The 19,279-nt window shown below is 41.5% G+C and overlaps 1 protein-coding gene across 4 annotated transcripts in view; it reads left to right on the forward strand.

Annotated features, from left to right (window-relative positions):
* LOC118106433 (endothelin-converting enzyme-like 1) overlaps positions 1–19,279 on the forward strand; it is a 48,742-nt gene that overhangs the window by 19,808 nt on the left and 9,655 nt on the right. For all 4 annotated transcript variants that reach the window (XM_035154974.2, XM_035154972.2, XM_035154975.2 and 1 more), the window contains 5 exons: positions 5,813–6,035; positions 11,945–12,043; positions 12,599–12,673; positions 15,899–16,002; positions 17,419–17,477. In XM_035154974.2, coding sequence (XP_035010865.1) covers positions 5,813–6,035; positions 11,945–12,043; positions 12,599–12,673; positions 15,899–16,002; positions 17,419–17,477 — 560 coding nt within the window. The remainder of the gene's footprint in view (positions 1–5,812; positions 6,036–11,944; positions 12,044–12,598; positions 12,674–15,898; positions 16,003–17,418; positions 17,478–19,279) is intronic.

The following is a 19,279-nucleotide window of genomic DNA, read 5'->3' on the forward strand; positions in this document are numbered from 1 at the left end:
TAATCCACTGGGGCTCTTGAATGTCTGCAGGAAGTGTCATGGAAATCCATGCATTAGTTAATGACACACGTGGATGACATGACCCCCCCAAAGTAAAGTCAAAGTGTCTCGATCGCTCCCTAGTGGCTGGCTGCAGTATAGGTCATAAACCCTGCCTCCTCCATGTTAATGGATGGTACAAGGACCAATCTAAGTACAGATCAAACACATTTTTCTCAAAGATGGTTTCTTTCATTTTATGTAGTTCTCATCACACTGATGCATGTTCAAGTGTTAGGTTAGTTTGGTTTTAATTCGTCATGATTGACAGCTGAGACTGACTCACAATTGGTCAAGCGTCTGTATCAACTGGACCTCGCTACCACGGCTCCATCCCCAGATCAGTACTGTACAGACTGAGGCACACACACACACACACACACACACACACACACACACACACACACACACACACACTCGCACGGTTCCATTGTTTAGCCTCATATAGCTGGAGTCAAAGGTTGTGGCAGAGGTGTTGGCCCGTGGTGTCATTGTCCAGTAGAGCAGATGGTGAAGTGGTTTTGTTCTTCTCAACGTCACAAACGGACCACAGAAAAACTCTTTTGTACATTGTCATACTTTGCTGAACTTGTGTCACTCACTGACACACACACACACACACACACACACACACACACACACACACACACACACACACACACACACACACACACACAGATCAAGAGTGCATTGAACTCATAACAGAGCCAAAGGCATTGGAACAGACTTTCATATGAATGCAGACAGAGAGGAATGGATTCTTGGTAAATTGGAGGAACAGTTTGAAGTGGAACTCTGAGGTGAAAAGGTGTCCGACAAGAACACAGACAGGTGCTTCATCTGACTGTTGTGTTTCGTGACAACAGGATGGATGGTTAAAAATGAATGGATCTACCATCTCACCACCTTCCTTCCATTTCTCACTTTTCCCCCCTGCTCTCCTTCTCTTGACTCCTTGTATTTCTTTCCTCCTACCTCCTTTCCCGTGTCATTTCTTTTTTCATTTCCCTTCTTCATTCTTTTCCCTTCTCCATGGCTACATTTTTGTACTTTTTCTCCCCTAGTCTTCCTTACATCTTGCTTTTCATACTTTCTCTCACTCTGTATTTTCTCTGCCTTTCTGTCTTCCACCCATTTTCTCTACTTTTCTGTTACGACCAGATGTGTTTTTCTTTATCCATCCATCCATGCCTCATTCAAACTCCATCCTAATCCTTTCCCTTTACTACCAATCATGTTTCCCTCTATGCATTAAGTCTTTTCTTCTCCTCTGTCTTCATTCTCTTAAACTTGGTTTGGGGTTGCTATTGACAACTCCATCTATCCATTGCACTCTCATTTTCTCCTCTGTCCATTTCCTCTCTCTCTCTCTCTCCATCTTTTAGGCATCTTATTGACGGATCCTTTTCTCCATTGTTATCTCTCTCCATCCTTACCATACTCTCACATTGATGGCTTTCCCATCATACAAGGCTACTGACAAGAGAAGTCACACGTCTGTCTCTTCATGCTCCATCCATCCATCTTTCTGTTTTTTCTCTCTCCCTCCAGTGTCTGTGTGTGTGTGTCTATGTTTGTGTGTGTGTGTGTGTGTGTGTGTGTGTGTGTGTGTGTGTGTGCAGTCCCATTGGGGTGACTGCAGCCAATCCCATTAGCCAGATGAGCAGGCCTCCAATGAAGGGGAAAGCACCAGCCTCTCTCCCACATACCCCCCCCTCTTCTCTCTCTCCGTCTGCTCCCTCTGTTCATCCGTCACTCTCGAGGGCGTGTGCAGGGGTAGGTGGTGTGTGTTATTTCTCCTGCCTGTTTGGAGTCAACTTTGAAGACTAGCGGGGAGAGTCTCTCATTTCGTGTGTGTTTGTTTAGAGGTGTTTTAAGCAATACAATAAAATTGAGTTCATGAGTAACCCACAGAAAAGACAGAGCACCAGCGGAGGGTTCGCTTCCTGCTGGGTCCACCACTTTTAAAAATGCACACTCGAGGTAATTGTAGAGCTTTTGTTCACATGAAGCTGTTCACCAAACGTTGGATTTCATGGTTAAGTAGCTTTCAGCAGTCGAGGTCTGATTCCCAGCTGGGCCTCCCAAGCTGAAAATACATGCAGTCCTGCTGCTATATTGTGCTTTGGATGTACATCTCAAGCAGAAATGTGTGCGCTTTTCTCTCTCTGTGTTTGTGTTTGTATTTTATAACCTTTTTTTTCTTTTTATGTCTCATTACTACACTTTCATCTTATTATTTTACATGTAAAATTATTATATCTCTGCTGTCTGCATATCCAGAAGTGAAGTTTGGACCAGAGGAGGTTCTCCCCTCTCTATTACCTACAGGGTCATTGCCTGTGCTAATGTGTTGATGCAGTGCACATGGGCAGTATCTTTTCATCTCCCTATTCTCCACATTAAAAAAGATTCACCTAATGAGCCTTCACTTAGTCCTCGAGTGATTAAACCTACTTCCTGATCTGTACAGGCCCTCTGCTTTCGTGTAGCTCAGCTGTGACTCCATGACTGTGCAAAGCACACTAACACATGACACGCAGGGAAGAGTGGGGTGATGTGACCTTGTAGGGGAGTTTCTAGGGGGCTAATGATAAATTGATGACATTTTATATATTTTGTGACTCATTCCAATCACCATGTAATGCAAAACATGGGATGTTTAGAAGGAAGTTTGCTGCTATGAATGATTGTTGAAAATGTCTTTGAGTTTCCCATGTCAAAACAGTAATACAAATAAAAATTGCTTTACTAATTACTCATCAATTAGTTATATAGTATATCAAGCAATCAATAACATTTTATTTGTATAGCCCATATTGTATAGCCCATATTCACAAATCACAATTTGTCTCATAGGGCTTAACAAGGTGTGACATCGTCTGTCCTTAACCTTCAACAAGAGTCAGGAAAAACTTGTTTTATTAATTTTGTCACTCAGCACAGCTTCATTGAAAGGTCTTCTAATGACTCCTGACATCTCTTGTATTCAACAATGGACTGTAAAAAGTAGGACAACATGACAGCTTCCCCTAAAAGTGAAGCCAAACTATTTCAATCACCACCTGGTGGCTGGCTGCACAAGAGGTCATAAATCTTGCCTCCTCCATGTTAGTGGATTAGACGTGGACCAACTAAAAAGTCGTACGTTAAATAATTTTATCTCCAAGATGGTTTCTGTCATTTGAGGTAGTTCTTATCACACTGATGTTTGTTCAAGTGTTAATTTCTACAGTGAGTTTGGTTTTAATTAGTTATTTGATGGTATATAAATTAGAGTGAAACGTCATGATTGACAACTGAGACTGACAATTGGTGGAGCCCTTGTATCCCCAGGACCTCGCTACCCAAGCTCCATCCCTGATTGCTAATGTGCAGACTTATATTTGGGATATTGTAGCTTCATTTCTGGATAGTGGGAGCAAGTGAGGACACGTCATCCATCTTTATATACAGTCAAAAAGCTCTGTCTCAATTCAGGGCTGCATCCCTCTGAGGATGCGGTCTACCCAGCCCACGAAGACCACCTCCTTGAAGGCAGCATAGACAGCAAAGTTCGAACCGATATAAGGCGGGAGAGGTTGGACCAGGATTCACCTATTGGATCCTTTATTGCTTGGGAATGGAAGGACACATTTGTTAGCTGCATTTGAAGTAGCTGTTGAAATGGAACTGTCTATTCGCACTGCTGTGACCCAGTCTTCAATTGCAGCCTCTGAAGATGCGGCTCCTGAATTGTGACGCAGTTTATGTATTCAACACACCCTCAAATTCTGAGCAAACATCTGCTGATTTTTAATATATAAATTTTTTTAGAGATTTCTAGCCCCCACACCAGCCTGAGACATCTCTGTCCGGTCTCTCTCCCTGAACACTTGAGGACAAAATTGACATCAACCATCCATCAAACAATGCATCACTGCCAAAACCTGGTAATTAGAGGTTGGTACTACAATAGGAAGTCAAACTGCTACAGCTTGACCTTAGCTGTAAATTTGTCAGGTGATGAAAATATATTTTTTATTAACCTTGTGATTTCTAGTGTTTTACTAACAGTCTGATATACAAGTAGTTTAACAAGTCAGAATACGTGCATCGTTTTCAGATCACCAGAGCAGCAGTCTCATCAGTGTTCTGACTCAGTGTAACAATGATTTGAGGGCTGGATTTTAAATGATGTCTACGACTTGTTATGGATGTAACAGCATCACATTACTTTTGTATTTTAATGGTCCATTTACATAAGAACATAAAAGCGTTTACTGTCAGGAAAGAATAAACATATGTTGTTTCAAGTGTTTGAAATGACCGTTGTCCTGCTTTCCGGTGAAGACTGCCGCATATAATCGGCTACTACACTCAAACTGTGCAGCCATGAAAAGAAAGCAAACCACTGGTGCAAATTTAATTAGCGTTGTGTGTTTGTTTCTTAGTAAGCACACAGCTCATTGTGGATTATCCCCCTTTACTCTGAGAGATTACTGTCATCGCTTTTCTTCATAGATGCCTCGAGTAAAACCTCGCTCCTCTCCCCATCGCTCCCACACATCAGGAGGAGAACTGTAGGTTTTACCATTTCCATATAGATGACTTCCATACATGTATTTTCTCTTTTGGGCAGACACACAATCTGCAGCAAACAGGTGATGACAAAGTCACACCAAGCAGCTAATCGCGCGTAGCAGCCACACATGTAACACATGTTGATTAGCTGATGGTGGCTGATGATCAAGGACACCACCTGAGGCTCTCGTTCATTTATTTGCCCTCCCCTCACTCCACCTCCTGCTTTCCTTTCACTTTTCCCGTCAATTAAATTCACTTCACAAGTGCTTTGTTGGCGGGGACCTCAGGGTGCTGTCGCCAAGGCGCTTTTGATTTAATATCTGTGGTTGCATCAAAAAAAGAAAAAAACAGTGGAAAACAACAACATGCCTCGAGGTTCGCATGGTGATCTCCCAGTAGGGGTGATAGAGGGGGGCATTTGTCTCCGCAGGGCAGATGAGATGTGTGCGCCCAGTGGGGGCATGAGGACACAGCAGCTCTCTAACTCTATCGTCTGGGGGAGTTCGGGGAGACACAGCTTGAATACATTAATGAATGATCCATTCTCTCGCCTCCCACTCGACACTTTCCTCACCCCTCTGCTGCCCCTCTGCTGAGTGTCACTCTGGTTGTGCTTTAACTGTTAGACCCTCTTGACTCCTCACCGCTCGCTCTCGATCACTGTCCCCCTCTTGTTTTCCCTCTAACTTTTCTGGCTCGGAGGGCAAATGTAAAAACAGAAACTGGGCCATGAGGAAGATTACAGTTTGACTCCGCAGACGTCCCTTTACAAAGACTCAAGTCTGTCCTTAGTCCTATAGACGTACATTAAAGAAGTAGAGCGCATATCTCCACCAAGGCCCAACAGTCCCCTTAAAATCAATCAAACAGCACCAAATTTGACACTAGATATCAATCCTCTTAACTGTGCCTGATGTTTTTCATCAAGATCCCTGAATGATTCCTGGGCAAATTGGTGAAAATGTAAAAAAAAATTCTTTCAAACAATGTTCGGAAAAAATCCAGAATCTGCCCCTTTCTCTGGATCCCCATCAAAAGTGTATGAATTCTTCCTTGGCCCATGTTCCGTCCCTCCACTATTCATCCCAAAACATCTGTCTCTCATATGGTGTTTGCAGAGCTGTTACCGTGTTTCAATGGTAGATTAAATCCAAACCAAATCTATGAAAATGTAACTGACCCGTCCTTCTCATGTCATCTGTCTTAGGGTTCTCCATAACTACATGCTGTGGCGCATTGTGGTAGCGCTGAGCGAACACCTGTCCACCGCCTTCCGCAGCATCATCCACGAGTTTTCTCGGGAGATTGACGGCACAGAGCAGCAGCTGGAGCTGGGCCGGCTCTGCCTCACCCAGGCCAACAAACACTTTGGCATGGCTCTGGGAGCCCTGTTCGTCCACCAGCACTTCTCCTCACAGAGCAAGGCTAAGGTGGATGGATGGATGGATGGATGGATGGATGGATGGATGGATGGATGGATGGATGGATGGATGGATGGATGGATGGATGGATGTTGGGACTGTAGATGGCTGGATTGTGATGGCTTCCATTTTGTCCCTAATTTGTTCATTTTCACTTGATGATTTAGATATATAGAGAGTAATCAATCAAGCTTTTTAAATTTTGTATTCAGCTTTTATTTTTCTATATATTTTAGGTGTAAGTGTGACTCAAAAGTCACAGTTTTGCTTCGATGCTTGGTTTTATTTTACTGTCCGGACAGTGAAAACATTATTTCCTGATATTAATTAACTTTCTCTGAAACTTCAAAACCAGTGCACTACAAAACTGACTTTATAGTAGTTGCATACCATATGCATTTAATATGTAATATGAAAGTGAGATAACATTAATGTTCTCTCTCATTCCTCTCCCTGGGCATTGTCTATCTACCTGCAGTACATGGGTATGGTTGGTTGGTGCCCAGAGAGGACAACATAAATGTCATTCCATCTGGAAATAAGTAAACCAAAACCAGCACATTCAGTCTGATAGCTAATAGAAGGAAGCTGCCCAAATCCAACCCAGTACTTTGTCACACTCTGGCAAGCAGTGCTTTAATTGCATGGGACTCCATTCGCTCAAATGATGCAAATAAAGTGGCTTCCTGGGGATGTGACAACATGTTTTGCCAACCATTGTCTTGTTGACTACACAGTTTAAGAACCAGCCACACGCTGGGTCTGGCCTCACACAGCACACAACATTTCGGAAGTTGTATTGGGGGAGATAATTCAGACGTTTCCGATTTTTAAGAGCCAGTTTGGAGATTGAACCCTGTGTCAAGCTGCAACTGTATCATTTATTTTTAATGAATGTGTTTCCAGCACTACTTAGACTAAGATGTGTGCATTAATGAGCAATTTGTCTGCAGTCCCAATTGGTTCCAAAAAAAGGACTTGGAGAGGAATCTCACTAATGTCAAACTACCCAATGTTCAAAGGCAGCCAGAGGAAAACCCACATAACTGACCTGGAATTCAATTTTTGTGACTGCACTTATTGCTGAATTATAACAATATTTTACCATTGTTAGAGTAGTTTCATCAAATCTGACACTTAAGGGCTGTGACAGTTTTTCATATTTTTCTTTTCTGTAGCTCCACAGAGACAATGTGGGGGGGGTTCCCCTGGTCGGTTTTGACATGTCTAGATGACTTTGAGGGATTTCATTTTGATCAATCACAGCTATCTCCTTAGTCTCTGTACCTCTCACTAGCTGCTTCCTTTGGTTTCTGATTTGCTCTACACTGAGGTCAGTCTTTTCTAATCCCCACTTCTGCCATTTGGTCGCCTTCTCTTTCACCTCAATCCTCCCCTATATGTATTCTTATCTAGTCTGGTGTCAATTCTAGGACATGGGGATGTGGGTCCCAATGGGATTTCTGACCTCTGTAACCCCAGACTCTTTCTCTAAGCCCTCCATCATCGCCTTTCCACCTCCTCCTTCTTCTTCTTCTTATACTCTGACTGTCCACCCGTGCACGCTCTCTTACTTTGAGCTGCCTTTTCTTCTCCTCTTGCAAACTTTCAAATCTCTGCCAAAGCTCAGGACTTTTAAAGCAAGTCTGACACAAGTGGATGTGTCCACTAATTACTTTCTATGTACTGTACCTTAATTGAAATTAAAGTTTGCAAGCTCCCAATGTTCTATTTAAGATTCTAATGAGATACAAAGTGTAAATTTCAAAGACGCTTCAAGCCAGTGGCTCCTGTCTGATGAAGAAAAGAATGGAAGAGAGGGTGTTTTTTTAGGGTCAAGCCTCCATTAGAGTTTTTAACCTAATAAAATGAATAAATCCATAAGTACCTAAACATCACACTACTGGTCCTTTAGAGTGTCTGCAGGATAGAAAATCTCACACTTGCTGCATTTTCTGCTGTTGTCCCTGTCCTCATCGATCATTTTACATTGCTCACAGACATGGGTGTGTACAGTTCTGGCATGTCCACACAGGTTGGAGACCTCATTATCAACACCAGAGGTACCAGACCTGAGGCCAGTGGCGATGTGTGTAGCCTTGACTGACTCACTGATGCTGCTTGCCTCAGCATGACCTGGAATTAATGAGCGTCAGGAGCTGAGAGGCTGACAGGAGACAGAGTGGGAAAGACAAGCTTTGTTGTTACTCTGAATCGCCAATGTGGATATATTGTCGAGGGACACAACATGTCCCGGTGCCATTCAGGAGTAGAATTTCTGCTTACGGTGGGTTTTAGAAAGCACCAGTAGAATTATTTTAAAGATTATTTGAGGTTTGGACAGAAGAAGTTCTTCGTTCGTATCACGAGAAAAGACAAGTTATTTAATAATTTAATTATGTTTAGTGCCAAAACATTTTAAATTCTTTCGGACACATTATCTGTATGTGGCATCTAGAGCATGGTTAAGAGAAGATAGAGAATCTGAAAAGGTTGCTGTCATTGACAGGACATGAACTCTGCTCTCCAACACAAAAGTCAGATACTAACACCCATCCAACACCTCAACCCTTACACCCTTACATTGTGCCATGCTACATAAAGGTGGGTTTTGATGTGAATCCTGTGGAATTATACAATGTACACATGATTACCAGGGACACTGAGCCTAAAACTGCATGTGACACAAACAAATGCCCAAAGAATCGATGTAGATAGACCTAAGCAGCTTCTGGTTATTTAAAGGGCAACTCCATCAGCTTTACACATCAAGCCTGTTTGTGCCTTGAGAGGCAGCTGTGCTGTACGATAAACTTCCACAACTGACGTGACTTGAGTCAATATCAGCTCGGTCTGGAGATTACGTTTGAAAAGGTATCAAATCTGGAGGTGTGGACGTGGAAAGAAGTGAGTTTATCAGACCTCTGGAGTCTGTTCTGCATCTCTGCTTGAGACTAGTGGCTCTATACAACATTAGCTGCTACAAGCATAACACACACACACACACACACACACACACACACACACACACACACACACACACACACACACAATCTCCACCCAAACTGCCTCCAGTGCAGTGGCAGGGTTTGAATAAAAAAGATGATTTTGATCTTTATCCTTAAAAAATATATATCTACCATGAGTGCGTCAATGTTATAGGCGGTGATGGAGCAAGTACTCCACAAAAGTAACACACTAACTTTTCCACTTGAGTAAAAGTAAGTACTTGCTGAGTCTATTGCCTAATGCAACAGTCTACTATGTCATTGCAACTGAGTCTTCACAAGTGAGCAGGGTTTAATGTTACCTGCCCACTCTGATTGGTTCAGTGGACCAATTCCCCTCTCGTTATTGATTATATAAAAAAATATTGAAAACAATATGAACATGTTACACAATACATTGCAGTTAAAATGCAGTTGAGTAGAAAGTAAATATATTTGCTGATACAGTATATGTTGTGAAGTAAGTAAAAAGACCGGGAAATAAATCTACTGAAGTTAAGAACAAATACATGAAAAATGTACTTAAGAACAGTAAACGAAGTAAATGTACTTTGTTACATCCTACCACTGTTTATATGTGTGCACTGCTAAATCCATGGACTCTTTTAATTTAACCTTAGAGATGACTAGAAGTCATTTTATGGCACTGTATTGAATATACTGGAATTTTGAAAAGAATTGACAGGACAGATATGAGACAATATCACCAAGCCTGGTTTAATTGAAGGTGATTCATTTACATTGTGACTGGTACTACACAAGACAGACTGGAATTAGCATCACACACAACTGACTTCAAGAGCTGTGGCTCTTGAAGTCAGTTTAACTTTGGGGAGAGCCCAGGCCAAAACAACAAACAAAATAACCCCATTTAGAAACAACACCACACTTCTGAATGAACCACAAAAAACAGTTATAATACTAAACTTCCTAACACCCAAAACAGGAGAAAAATGGGTGAGGCCAAAAATAGCAGCTCTACACTTCAAAGCTTTTGGCAAGATTTACAAAGGAAGGATGAAATTAAAACTGAAAGTAGAACAGACTGAAAAATGAAACAATCCAAAAGTAATTCTGACTTTATGCTAAAGCACCAGGTTATCAGAGACCCACAGGTTAAGTTTGGTCTAACACAGCTCTTCACACACATACATGGAGAGAGGTGCAGCGCCTCAGGTCTGGACCGATCAGGAGGAAGGATCCAGAGCTAACTCACTACGGGAGAATTTCAGACTTTGAAATAAAAAATCTCATCTTTTTGTTGACTGAGAAGGACGAGGACAAGATCATCATCACTGAATGATATTGAATCATCATTTTTTTCTGGGGAATGAGCTGTACCAAATCTTCTAAAACTTTTTAATGAAAACATTTTGCAAGTTTTGCAAATTCGTATCAGTGCCGGTATGAAGAATTTTGAAATGTGGAATATTCAAAGGCAAGTATGTCACATTTTCTTGTTTATTTTTCACACCCCTGGTGTGTAAAGGCCTGAGTTAATCATGTCTTACAATATGCAGTGGTTATCATGCTACATGCAGACATTTTGCAGCTTGCATGCTTTGTGGACTGCAAATCCTAGTTGACCCATTTCAGTTACTCTTACTTGTGTTGGTGCTCAGCTGGAAAACAGCACAGAGTCCCATGTTATTTAAAAAAAAATGTCAATCACATAAATAAATCCAGTGATGGCGGAACACTTTGACTTGTGGTTTGTGGCCTGTGTGAGCTGCACATAGGGTCAGTGGTAACTAGACTGGAATTAGCATTACACACAACTGACTTCAAGAACCGCAGCTTAATGGGACGACAAAGGTGGATCAAATTCAGCATTGTAACTCTCTGATTTAGTAGAAATTTAGATTAATCTTTTTATGGTAGATGGACTGTATTTATAAAGAGCTTTTTCAGTCTTATCTACAAATCAAAGCACTTAACAGTACAAGTCACCCATTTACACACATTCATACAACACCTTTACACACATTTTACACTCTTTCTCTAACACACACCATTCTGCACAATGTCTGCATGGGCGTCAGGGGCACTTTGGGGCTCAGTATCTTGCCCAAGGACACTTTGGAATGCAGACTGGAGGTCCTGGGGATTGAACCATCGCACATCTGATTCGTGGACGAACCACTCTACCTTCTAAGTCTTATTAACCAGTCATATTAGCACAAGCAATGGTACACAGAAAAGCACTCTTGGCAAGTGATCATCACTACCACCTGCTCCCAGCAAGAAACCACAATTGGAGGCAGAGGAAACTTGCATAAAGCACATTTTAAATAAAAAATATTGGGTATTTAATTAAAGGACAAATATGATACGTTTTCAGTTTTTCCCCTTCCTCTAGTTAGTGTATAGTTTTTTTTGTGTATGTAAAAGGTCTGGAAAGTAAAAAAAAAATTAGAAAAAACTTTAATCAGTGGAAAGGGGAGCTCCTCCCCCCAGAAAACATTGCTCCCTGAAGCAGGGGAAACGTCTAGTCAGTAGTCTGCATCATTCAGTTACCTCCATTATCTCCGCCCAATATTTGCATGCCTAGGCCACACAAATAGGAGTAGAACGCGCTTGTGACACCGATAATGGAAATCCTCTGTCTACAAAGGCTGCCTCCTTCTTGGGCCGGGTAGACCGCGTCCTTAGAGCCTTTGAAACCTTTTTAATTAATAACACAAATTAACCTGAATAACAGCCTAATACGTCTCCTTTGAGATTCAAACACTGAACAGGGGCACCAAGGTTTATATTAAAAAAATAACTAAAACTCCAGAAGATTTCTCTTGTGAAACATTCCATACTGTCATAACATTGGCAGAAAATGTGTTTATGGAGATCCACGTAAGTTGTAATATGTTTTAAGGATTTTGACACTTCTTCCAATATGATGTGATCTCCCCCCAGGTACAGGAGCTGGTGGAGGACATAAAACACTCCCTGGACCTCCGTCTGCAAGAGCTGGACTGGATGGATGAGGCCACCAAGGAGGCTGCCAGAGCAAAGGTTCGGAGCCTAAGTCAGCTTCTGCATCGCAGACACAGCTCCCTGCCAGATCCGATTAGTATTTGAAAAGGATTTAATTATTTCTTTGCAGTTCTTTTCTTTCCAGGGCTTTGATTGATTGCTTGGTTAGATGGAAGTGTGTGATAGAATACATCAAGGGCTTGACATTGAGAAGTGAGGATCTCCTAATCCGGATCTCTCTCTGGTGCTGCTTTAGGGTCTGCACTGCAAGATATCCCTTCTAATACTTTTACAATCTGGAGTTATAATCCTTTTAGAGGGCCATGCTGAATATAAAGAGCTTCCCTGTAATCCTATTACTTTGGGTTTGCTTGATTAGTGTGTGTGTGTGTGTGTGTGTGTGTGTGTGTGTGTGTGTGTGTGTGTGTGTGTGTGTGTGTGTGTGTGTGGAAGGATAGTTGTGTACCTTGGTCCCTAAACGAGTGTGCATGAGTGGTTGTTAGTTATTGCAAATGGATGTTACGTGATTTCGGACCAGTTCTTCCTCCTCTACTTCTCCATCTCTTCATCATCCTCTCTTCCTCCCCCTCGCAGCTGAAGCACATGATGGTGATGACCGGGTACCCAGACTTCCTGCTCAAACCTGAGCTCATAGATCAGGAATATGCGGTGAGTCACAAACTGTCCAGCCATCTTCACCATGCACAAGTACCCACCCTCACTGTTAATCCCATTTCCCAGCAACCCCTCCCCCTCTCTAGAATCACTTTCCAGCAGCCATTACAGTGCAGCCTGGGTGATTGTATTCAGATCGAGCAAAAATACATCATGCACAGAAGTATATAAACACGCACTGATGAGAGTGTTCATATAAATCACATGATTTAAGTATGTAGATCTAACGAGGTAGCACATGTAAAACCTGGGAGCAGCTCAGCTGGCAAAGAAAATGTGCAATCAGGAGTGTGTTGATGGAGAGCCTGTGGGGACAGCTGCATAAATAAAAGATAAGTATATACTTTACATCTGCGGACAACTGGGATGAGGATTTGCTTAATTGTGGGTGGAGAGAATAAAAGTGTGAACCCAAGAACTCAAAACCAATCAAGTTCATCATGAAGGCTGTGCTGAAAGAGGGGAGGTGATTCAAACATGAAACTGCAACTATATACTCTGAACAAAGTCGTCCAGACAACAAGTCACAGTGTACAGTGAAACTGGTTAACATCAGTGGTGGGTAGTGATTAAGTACATTTACCAAGATGTAGTTTTGAAGTACTTGAGTGAAGGGAACAGGTCATACAAAAACACAAGCTAATAGCAAACATTGAAAACTCAGTATTTAGACAGGTTACTGGGTCAGTCTCCAAATTTGTACCCCATGTGTCAGCATAGCCATGAAGCAGAGTATTTATTTCTCCTCTGTGTGTGTGTGTGTGTGTGTGTGTGTGTGTGTGTGTGTGTGTGTGTGTGTGTGTGTGTGTGTGTGTGTGTGTATTTGTACAAAATAACTCAAAAATGCATCGACAGAATTTCACCAAGCCTGGAGATAATATTATATGGGAGTGTATCTGTAGATGATTGACTTGTGGAAGTAATCGGTCAAAGGTCAAGGTAAGAAAAGTATGATCTGAAAAGAATTTTACCAAAGAAATCATAGGAAGACAATATTAAGCAATTCATCCAAAAATGATGATGGATGGATCATATATTGTCATATTTAAAGTGACGTTGTAGACATCATATTTTTCACGGAAGCTTATATAGATCGAAAAATCAGCTAGGATTATGATGTAGGAGTGAAGTCTTCATGACATAAGCAGAAAATGACATCATACAATATACTACTGAATTAACATTAATAATCAATATGCTTAGAGAAAGGGTCGACACCTTTTTGGGATGAACTAATCATTCATCATCATATGGTATAAATGACGTCTTGATGATGTCTTTATGAAATGGTTTTATTACAACATAGAAAAGTTAGCATGGCCTGAATGGGCTATATACAGTGAACATGCAGGGTATCCTTCACCATTCTGATGCTTTTCATTGTATTTTGAAAACTAGATAACTGCTCCCAGATCAACATCGTGACCAAATGTATAACTGCTCTGGGGCCTTTTCCATCAGTACATAGGGTTAGCCTACAAAATGAGTTGTCTGCTGGGTTGCATAAACAGGGGAGTCTGGAATCGAGTCAAATTCCTCAGTCTGAAATATAGTTTTAGTCTGCCAGGCCAAACCATTCCTTTAATAACAACTTTATTTATAAGTAAGCTGTTGCTCTGCCAGTGTTTTTGGTTTTATGTTAAAAGTGCAGACTCGAGGTAGGGAGGCGGTTGTGGACATTCTGTCAGAGACTATGGTCGGTCTCCATGCTGCCACAGTCACGTCAGTGAGTGTTTATGTGTGTATTTTCTTCTCAAACACTCAGAGGCAGATCTGGCCCTGTGAGCCTAAACAAGCAAAAAAAACAAACAAGAGAGATTTTGTGTTTACTGTCAGTTTAAAGGATAGAGATGCTTCCAAAGCAAGTAACATTAAATTCCTCTGGCATGTGAACAGAAATGGTCCTCAATCTGTGTACAGTACACGACTGCAAGTACATTTTAACGCTAGGCACCAGCATCAGAACAGGGGGAATTAAGTCATGAATAAATTCTGCCACATTCACCGCAGATTATCACTGTTTCGAGCTGATTAGCTGCTGACTTAAAGGTTCAGCTCGCACTAACCAAAAACATCCAATTAAAGAAATATGTTTACTGGCTTTCTTACCAAGACTTAAATTAAAAGAGTGACTCTCATGTCCATCTACATACTAAGTCCACAAATCTCTGTCTGTGTATGTATGTGGAAGGCATAACTCAAGAACCGTGAATCTTATCTGTTTCACACTTCCCACATGTATTGTTTATGGCTCTAGAGGGTGCATTGTTGAATTTGGTGCAATTTGGACACATGTTATGTTCAATATGAATAAAGGTTGAATAAAAAGGCAAACAGTGCAGTCAGTGTGAGTTAGAGTTTTTTTACCATATGAGATTGAAACAGACATTCACGGCTGCTGATCCCGCGGCAGCAAAATTCATAGAATCACTTCCTTTTTATCAATAGTCTTCAAAGTAAAAGCACATGTTCGTGTTGTAGCAGCAATGCTTTATATCGAGCTGAATTGCAGAGCTTTTATTTTAAAAAGATGTGAACCTGCGTCTGAAGATTATGCACAGTTCGGTAAATCATTTAAACTTATATATAAACCCCCAAAAGTGAACAGCAATAAAGCAAATTCTGTTTCATTTCATGAACAATATTGATTTTAAAATCAGAGCAAAAAACTGAATCCAGCTAATCATAAGTCACTTTTACAGTTTCAGAAAGCTGCAACCAGCACAACCACAGGCCAAACCAACAGGCCATTCCAACAGCATGTTTACAACAGGCATGGAACTAGACAGTAAAATGTGAAACTCGGGCCGGAAACCAGTTTGATTAATTTAGCCCTGAAGACAAAAAACAGCAAACCTGTCTCTGTCCAGTGGTAATAAAACCTTATCAGAAACCAGGACCATCCTGAACTCTGGATTGTTTCAAGAAGTGTGAAAGACATAATATTCTGGCACATCACAAAGCAAATAGTTATATTGATATTTTTGTTTTATACGGATTAAACGATTGAAGTATAATTTGTTAAGTGAGAGCTCAAGAGGGCGAATTTGTCAATATCGATCAAAGCCAGGCTCGCTGTTTCCCCCAAATGTCAAATAATCAGCTACTGGAACTATCTGACAGAAAGCGATGAACAGTGCACTTCCCAAAATGTCTAACGATTCCTGTACTGCATACAGTGAAGGTCTTCACACTGACCTCGTGTCTGTGGTTTTGCAGTTTGTCGTGGATGAGAAGACCTACTTCAAGAACATCCTCAACAGCATCAAGTTCAACATTAAGCTGTCGGTCAAGAAGATCCACGAAGAGGTGGACAAGAACGCGTGAGTCCTCTCCTCGCGTTACACAAGTGACACTAGGCAGCCATCACCACTCACTGACACGCAGGGCAAAGCAATTAAAGAAGGTTAATATATCTGAAATGTATTCTGAGCTCACGCAGCTGAGGCTCACACCGGACGCTGCTGCAGTTACGCCACTGTGAGTGGGTCTCGCTAATATGTCTGACATGCCTAACATGTGTCCCTGTGAATCCCTTTGTAGTTTGACACATTTGTTGATGTGCCTCTAAATTAAACCAACAGATACCATATTGACATACACACAGCAGGAGAAAATCCATTTGATTTACTTATCTTTCGCAGCCAGGCAGCAGAAAAGTGCTGTGGGACATGCCGCTCTCTTTTTCAAAATAGAGCCCTGTACGGTTGGATTGAGTGCCTCTCCGCTATGACAACACAATAAAGTCGCATTAGTATTCCAAGGTGCTCAAAACAACTGTATCATTAGCCCACACTCAGTGCCCTGAAGAGTTAAATCACATACTCCCTCTATATCACCAAAAAGTGAACCCTTCATCATTCACTCTGTCCTGACGCAGGGAAAAAAATAAAGTATCACTCCTCCTCCTCTTCCCTGTGTTTGTCTCCTCTCCATCTCTCTGCAGTCCACACACAGCCATCACTCTTTCGCTCCCAGAACAAGGGCATCGCACACTTTCAGAGTTAGTCATTTGGGGGATTTTATGCCAATCGATTAGTCTGGCTTTAAGTGGATTACCATAAAGGAACTGTCCGCAGTTTCATATGCAGGGAGGGAGGAACTCTGGCCGTGGGACCGGACACACTGAGCGTTTCTCACCGGGGAGTTTAGACAGAGAGAGACAGAGGTGTTTGGGATTCTGTTCAGGATCTGGGGTGTGTTTTCAAGTCGGTAAATTGGTGTGTGTGTGTGTGGTTGTACTTGTACTTATATATTTGTAAGGACCATTTTGACAATAGACCTAGAGGACATTTTGGCTGGTCCTCACTTTTTCAAAGGCTTGTTTGAGTGTTAAGACTTGGCTTTAGGGTTAGGGTTACAATTAGGTTGAGGTCAGGGTTATTTAGTTATGATGGTTAAGGTTAGGGTAAGGAGCTGGCAAATGCATTATGCCAATGAGTGTCCTGTTCATCTCAAGACTGGATGACCTGATCTGCCCCCGATCTCTGTCCAACAGTCAACATGTGAGCGGCCGTGCACTCCAGATATCTGTGCTGCTGCCAGTCCTGCTTTTACTGTTGCTTGACCACATGACTCCTTTCTGACTGAGACAAGACAGAGTGAAGCAAACGGTCACACTGTGTGTGTGTGTGTGTGTGTGTGTGTGTGTGTGTGTGTGTGTGTGTGTGTGTGTGTGTGTGTGTGTGTGTGTTCCCATTTGTAATCCTCTGTTTGTTTGACACTGTTTCTCTCCTCAGGTGGCTTCTCCCCCCTCAGGCCCTTAATGCCTACTACCTCCCTAACAAGAACCAAATGGGTCAGTGCAAGTCTTCATTATACATACTGATATTTGTGTTCTCTCTGCCATCTGTCTACACACACACTCACACACAAACACACTTTCCCCTATTGCCATTCTGCACCATGACATGGACCTCGCATTAGTTACACACAATTACTCCATGTTGCCGCCTGTTTTCTGCAAGTCAAACACGACGGCTGCTTAGAGGGAACAGCGTCCACTCCCTCATATCATATTCCCCGTCATCACTCACTTTCTACTTCGATCTCCACCTCACATACTTAATACCCCCCTGGAGGAAAAACAAGCCGTGACACTTTCCCGACTTTTAACAAATCTAGGCTTGCTATGTCACCCCTCCCTCGCTGCTCGCCTCATCTTCTCCCAGGCTTCCCCCGCTGTCTGTGTCAGCCTGCCTGCTGGATTAAATCTCTCACCGAAAAATCAATGGTGCACTCGCGAGCTGATGCTCGAGGACAAGAGGAGTCAGACAAACACAGTCATCAGTGCCCCTTGGGTCATTTTTTTTTCAACCACACACATTATTTCTCTCACTTAACCCTGAACTTTTCACTTCTCACCTCTTTTTTTCTCAGTGTGCTCATTTCTGTATTCAATTTTTTCTTTAATCAAATTAATTAAGTCACTTAATCCCATCTCTCTTTTTTCTTTTTTTATGTCTAGCATCAGCTTTTATTTGAAGATACAGAGACAAGGACAGTTGTGTAATTTCTCTTATAGTTGGTTTTCAGTCAGAAAATGTCACATAATGTTTCATAAATGTTAACCAACATTGCAACTATCGGTTTCCATGACAAAGTAATATGTCAATTATCTATATTAGATTTGTCCAAAATGTTTGAAACCTTAAATCAGTTATTTTACCGTCTGTGTGATGCTACTCATGTGTGCTTTGAACTAAATTCGAATGTCCACAGTTTTATGTTTAACATGATAATGATTTACAAAATCTAAAATGTGAACCATCATCGTTTAACACGTTCGCATGCTAACATTTGCTAATTAGACAAAGTGCAGCTGGAGGGAGTGTTCTAAAGTTCCTCCAGATATTTTGTCATTGACCAAACTAATGCCCGATCTTGCCATGTAAAAGAAAGTGAAAAAAAAAATCTTGGATTCACTGGTTTATCCAGATTCACTCCAACATTTTATGGGATTTGTTCTTGGGTCACGCCCCAACCATTCCACAAAAATGTTGTAAACATTTTTTGCGTAATCCTTCTAACTAACTAACTAAGAGAAAAACAAACAGCAGACAAATTCTCACTGATCTCACTTAAAGTTACTTCAAGCCCCTAAGATGTCTTTAAGTGTTAAATTTCTGTGCGACAGCCAGAGGATATTTGTCTTAGGTTGTCCGTCAGACCCATCCTCATGAACATGTTATCTAAGGAACACCTCAACACATTTCTTCAAATTTGTTACAAAAGAGAAGGGGAGATTGTGGCCATGTTTGTTGACTGTTGTGAGGAGGCATGTAAATGTGAGTTGGTAATTCTAGTTCTTGATAATATTTCATGACTAAATAACAACAGTAAAAAAAAAAGGGAAAACAGACGTATCATGTTTTCTGTAGCGCTGGAGGAGCTTTCCAGTTTATGTACAATATTATGTCGTCAGGATACTGTAAACTGCATGTCATACTAATAATAATGATTAATTCTGCATTTATACTTTTTGAACATTGAAAAGCTGCTGCTTCATCAGGACTGTGAGATAGTGGTTTGATCCGTTCTGACTCAGTCTAATCTGGTAACTGTGTTTTCCTTTTCCAATCTCGTCTGTTCCCTCTTAAG

This window comes from Hippoglossus stenolepis, chromosome 4 (assembly GCF_022539355.2).
Source record: "Hippoglossus stenolepis isolate QCI-W04-F060 chromosome 4, HSTE1.2, whole genome shotgun sequence".
In the NCBI taxonomy this organism is placed as follows: Eukaryota; Metazoa; Chordata; class Actinopteri; order Pleuronectiformes; family Pleuronectidae; genus Hippoglossus; species Hippoglossus stenolepis.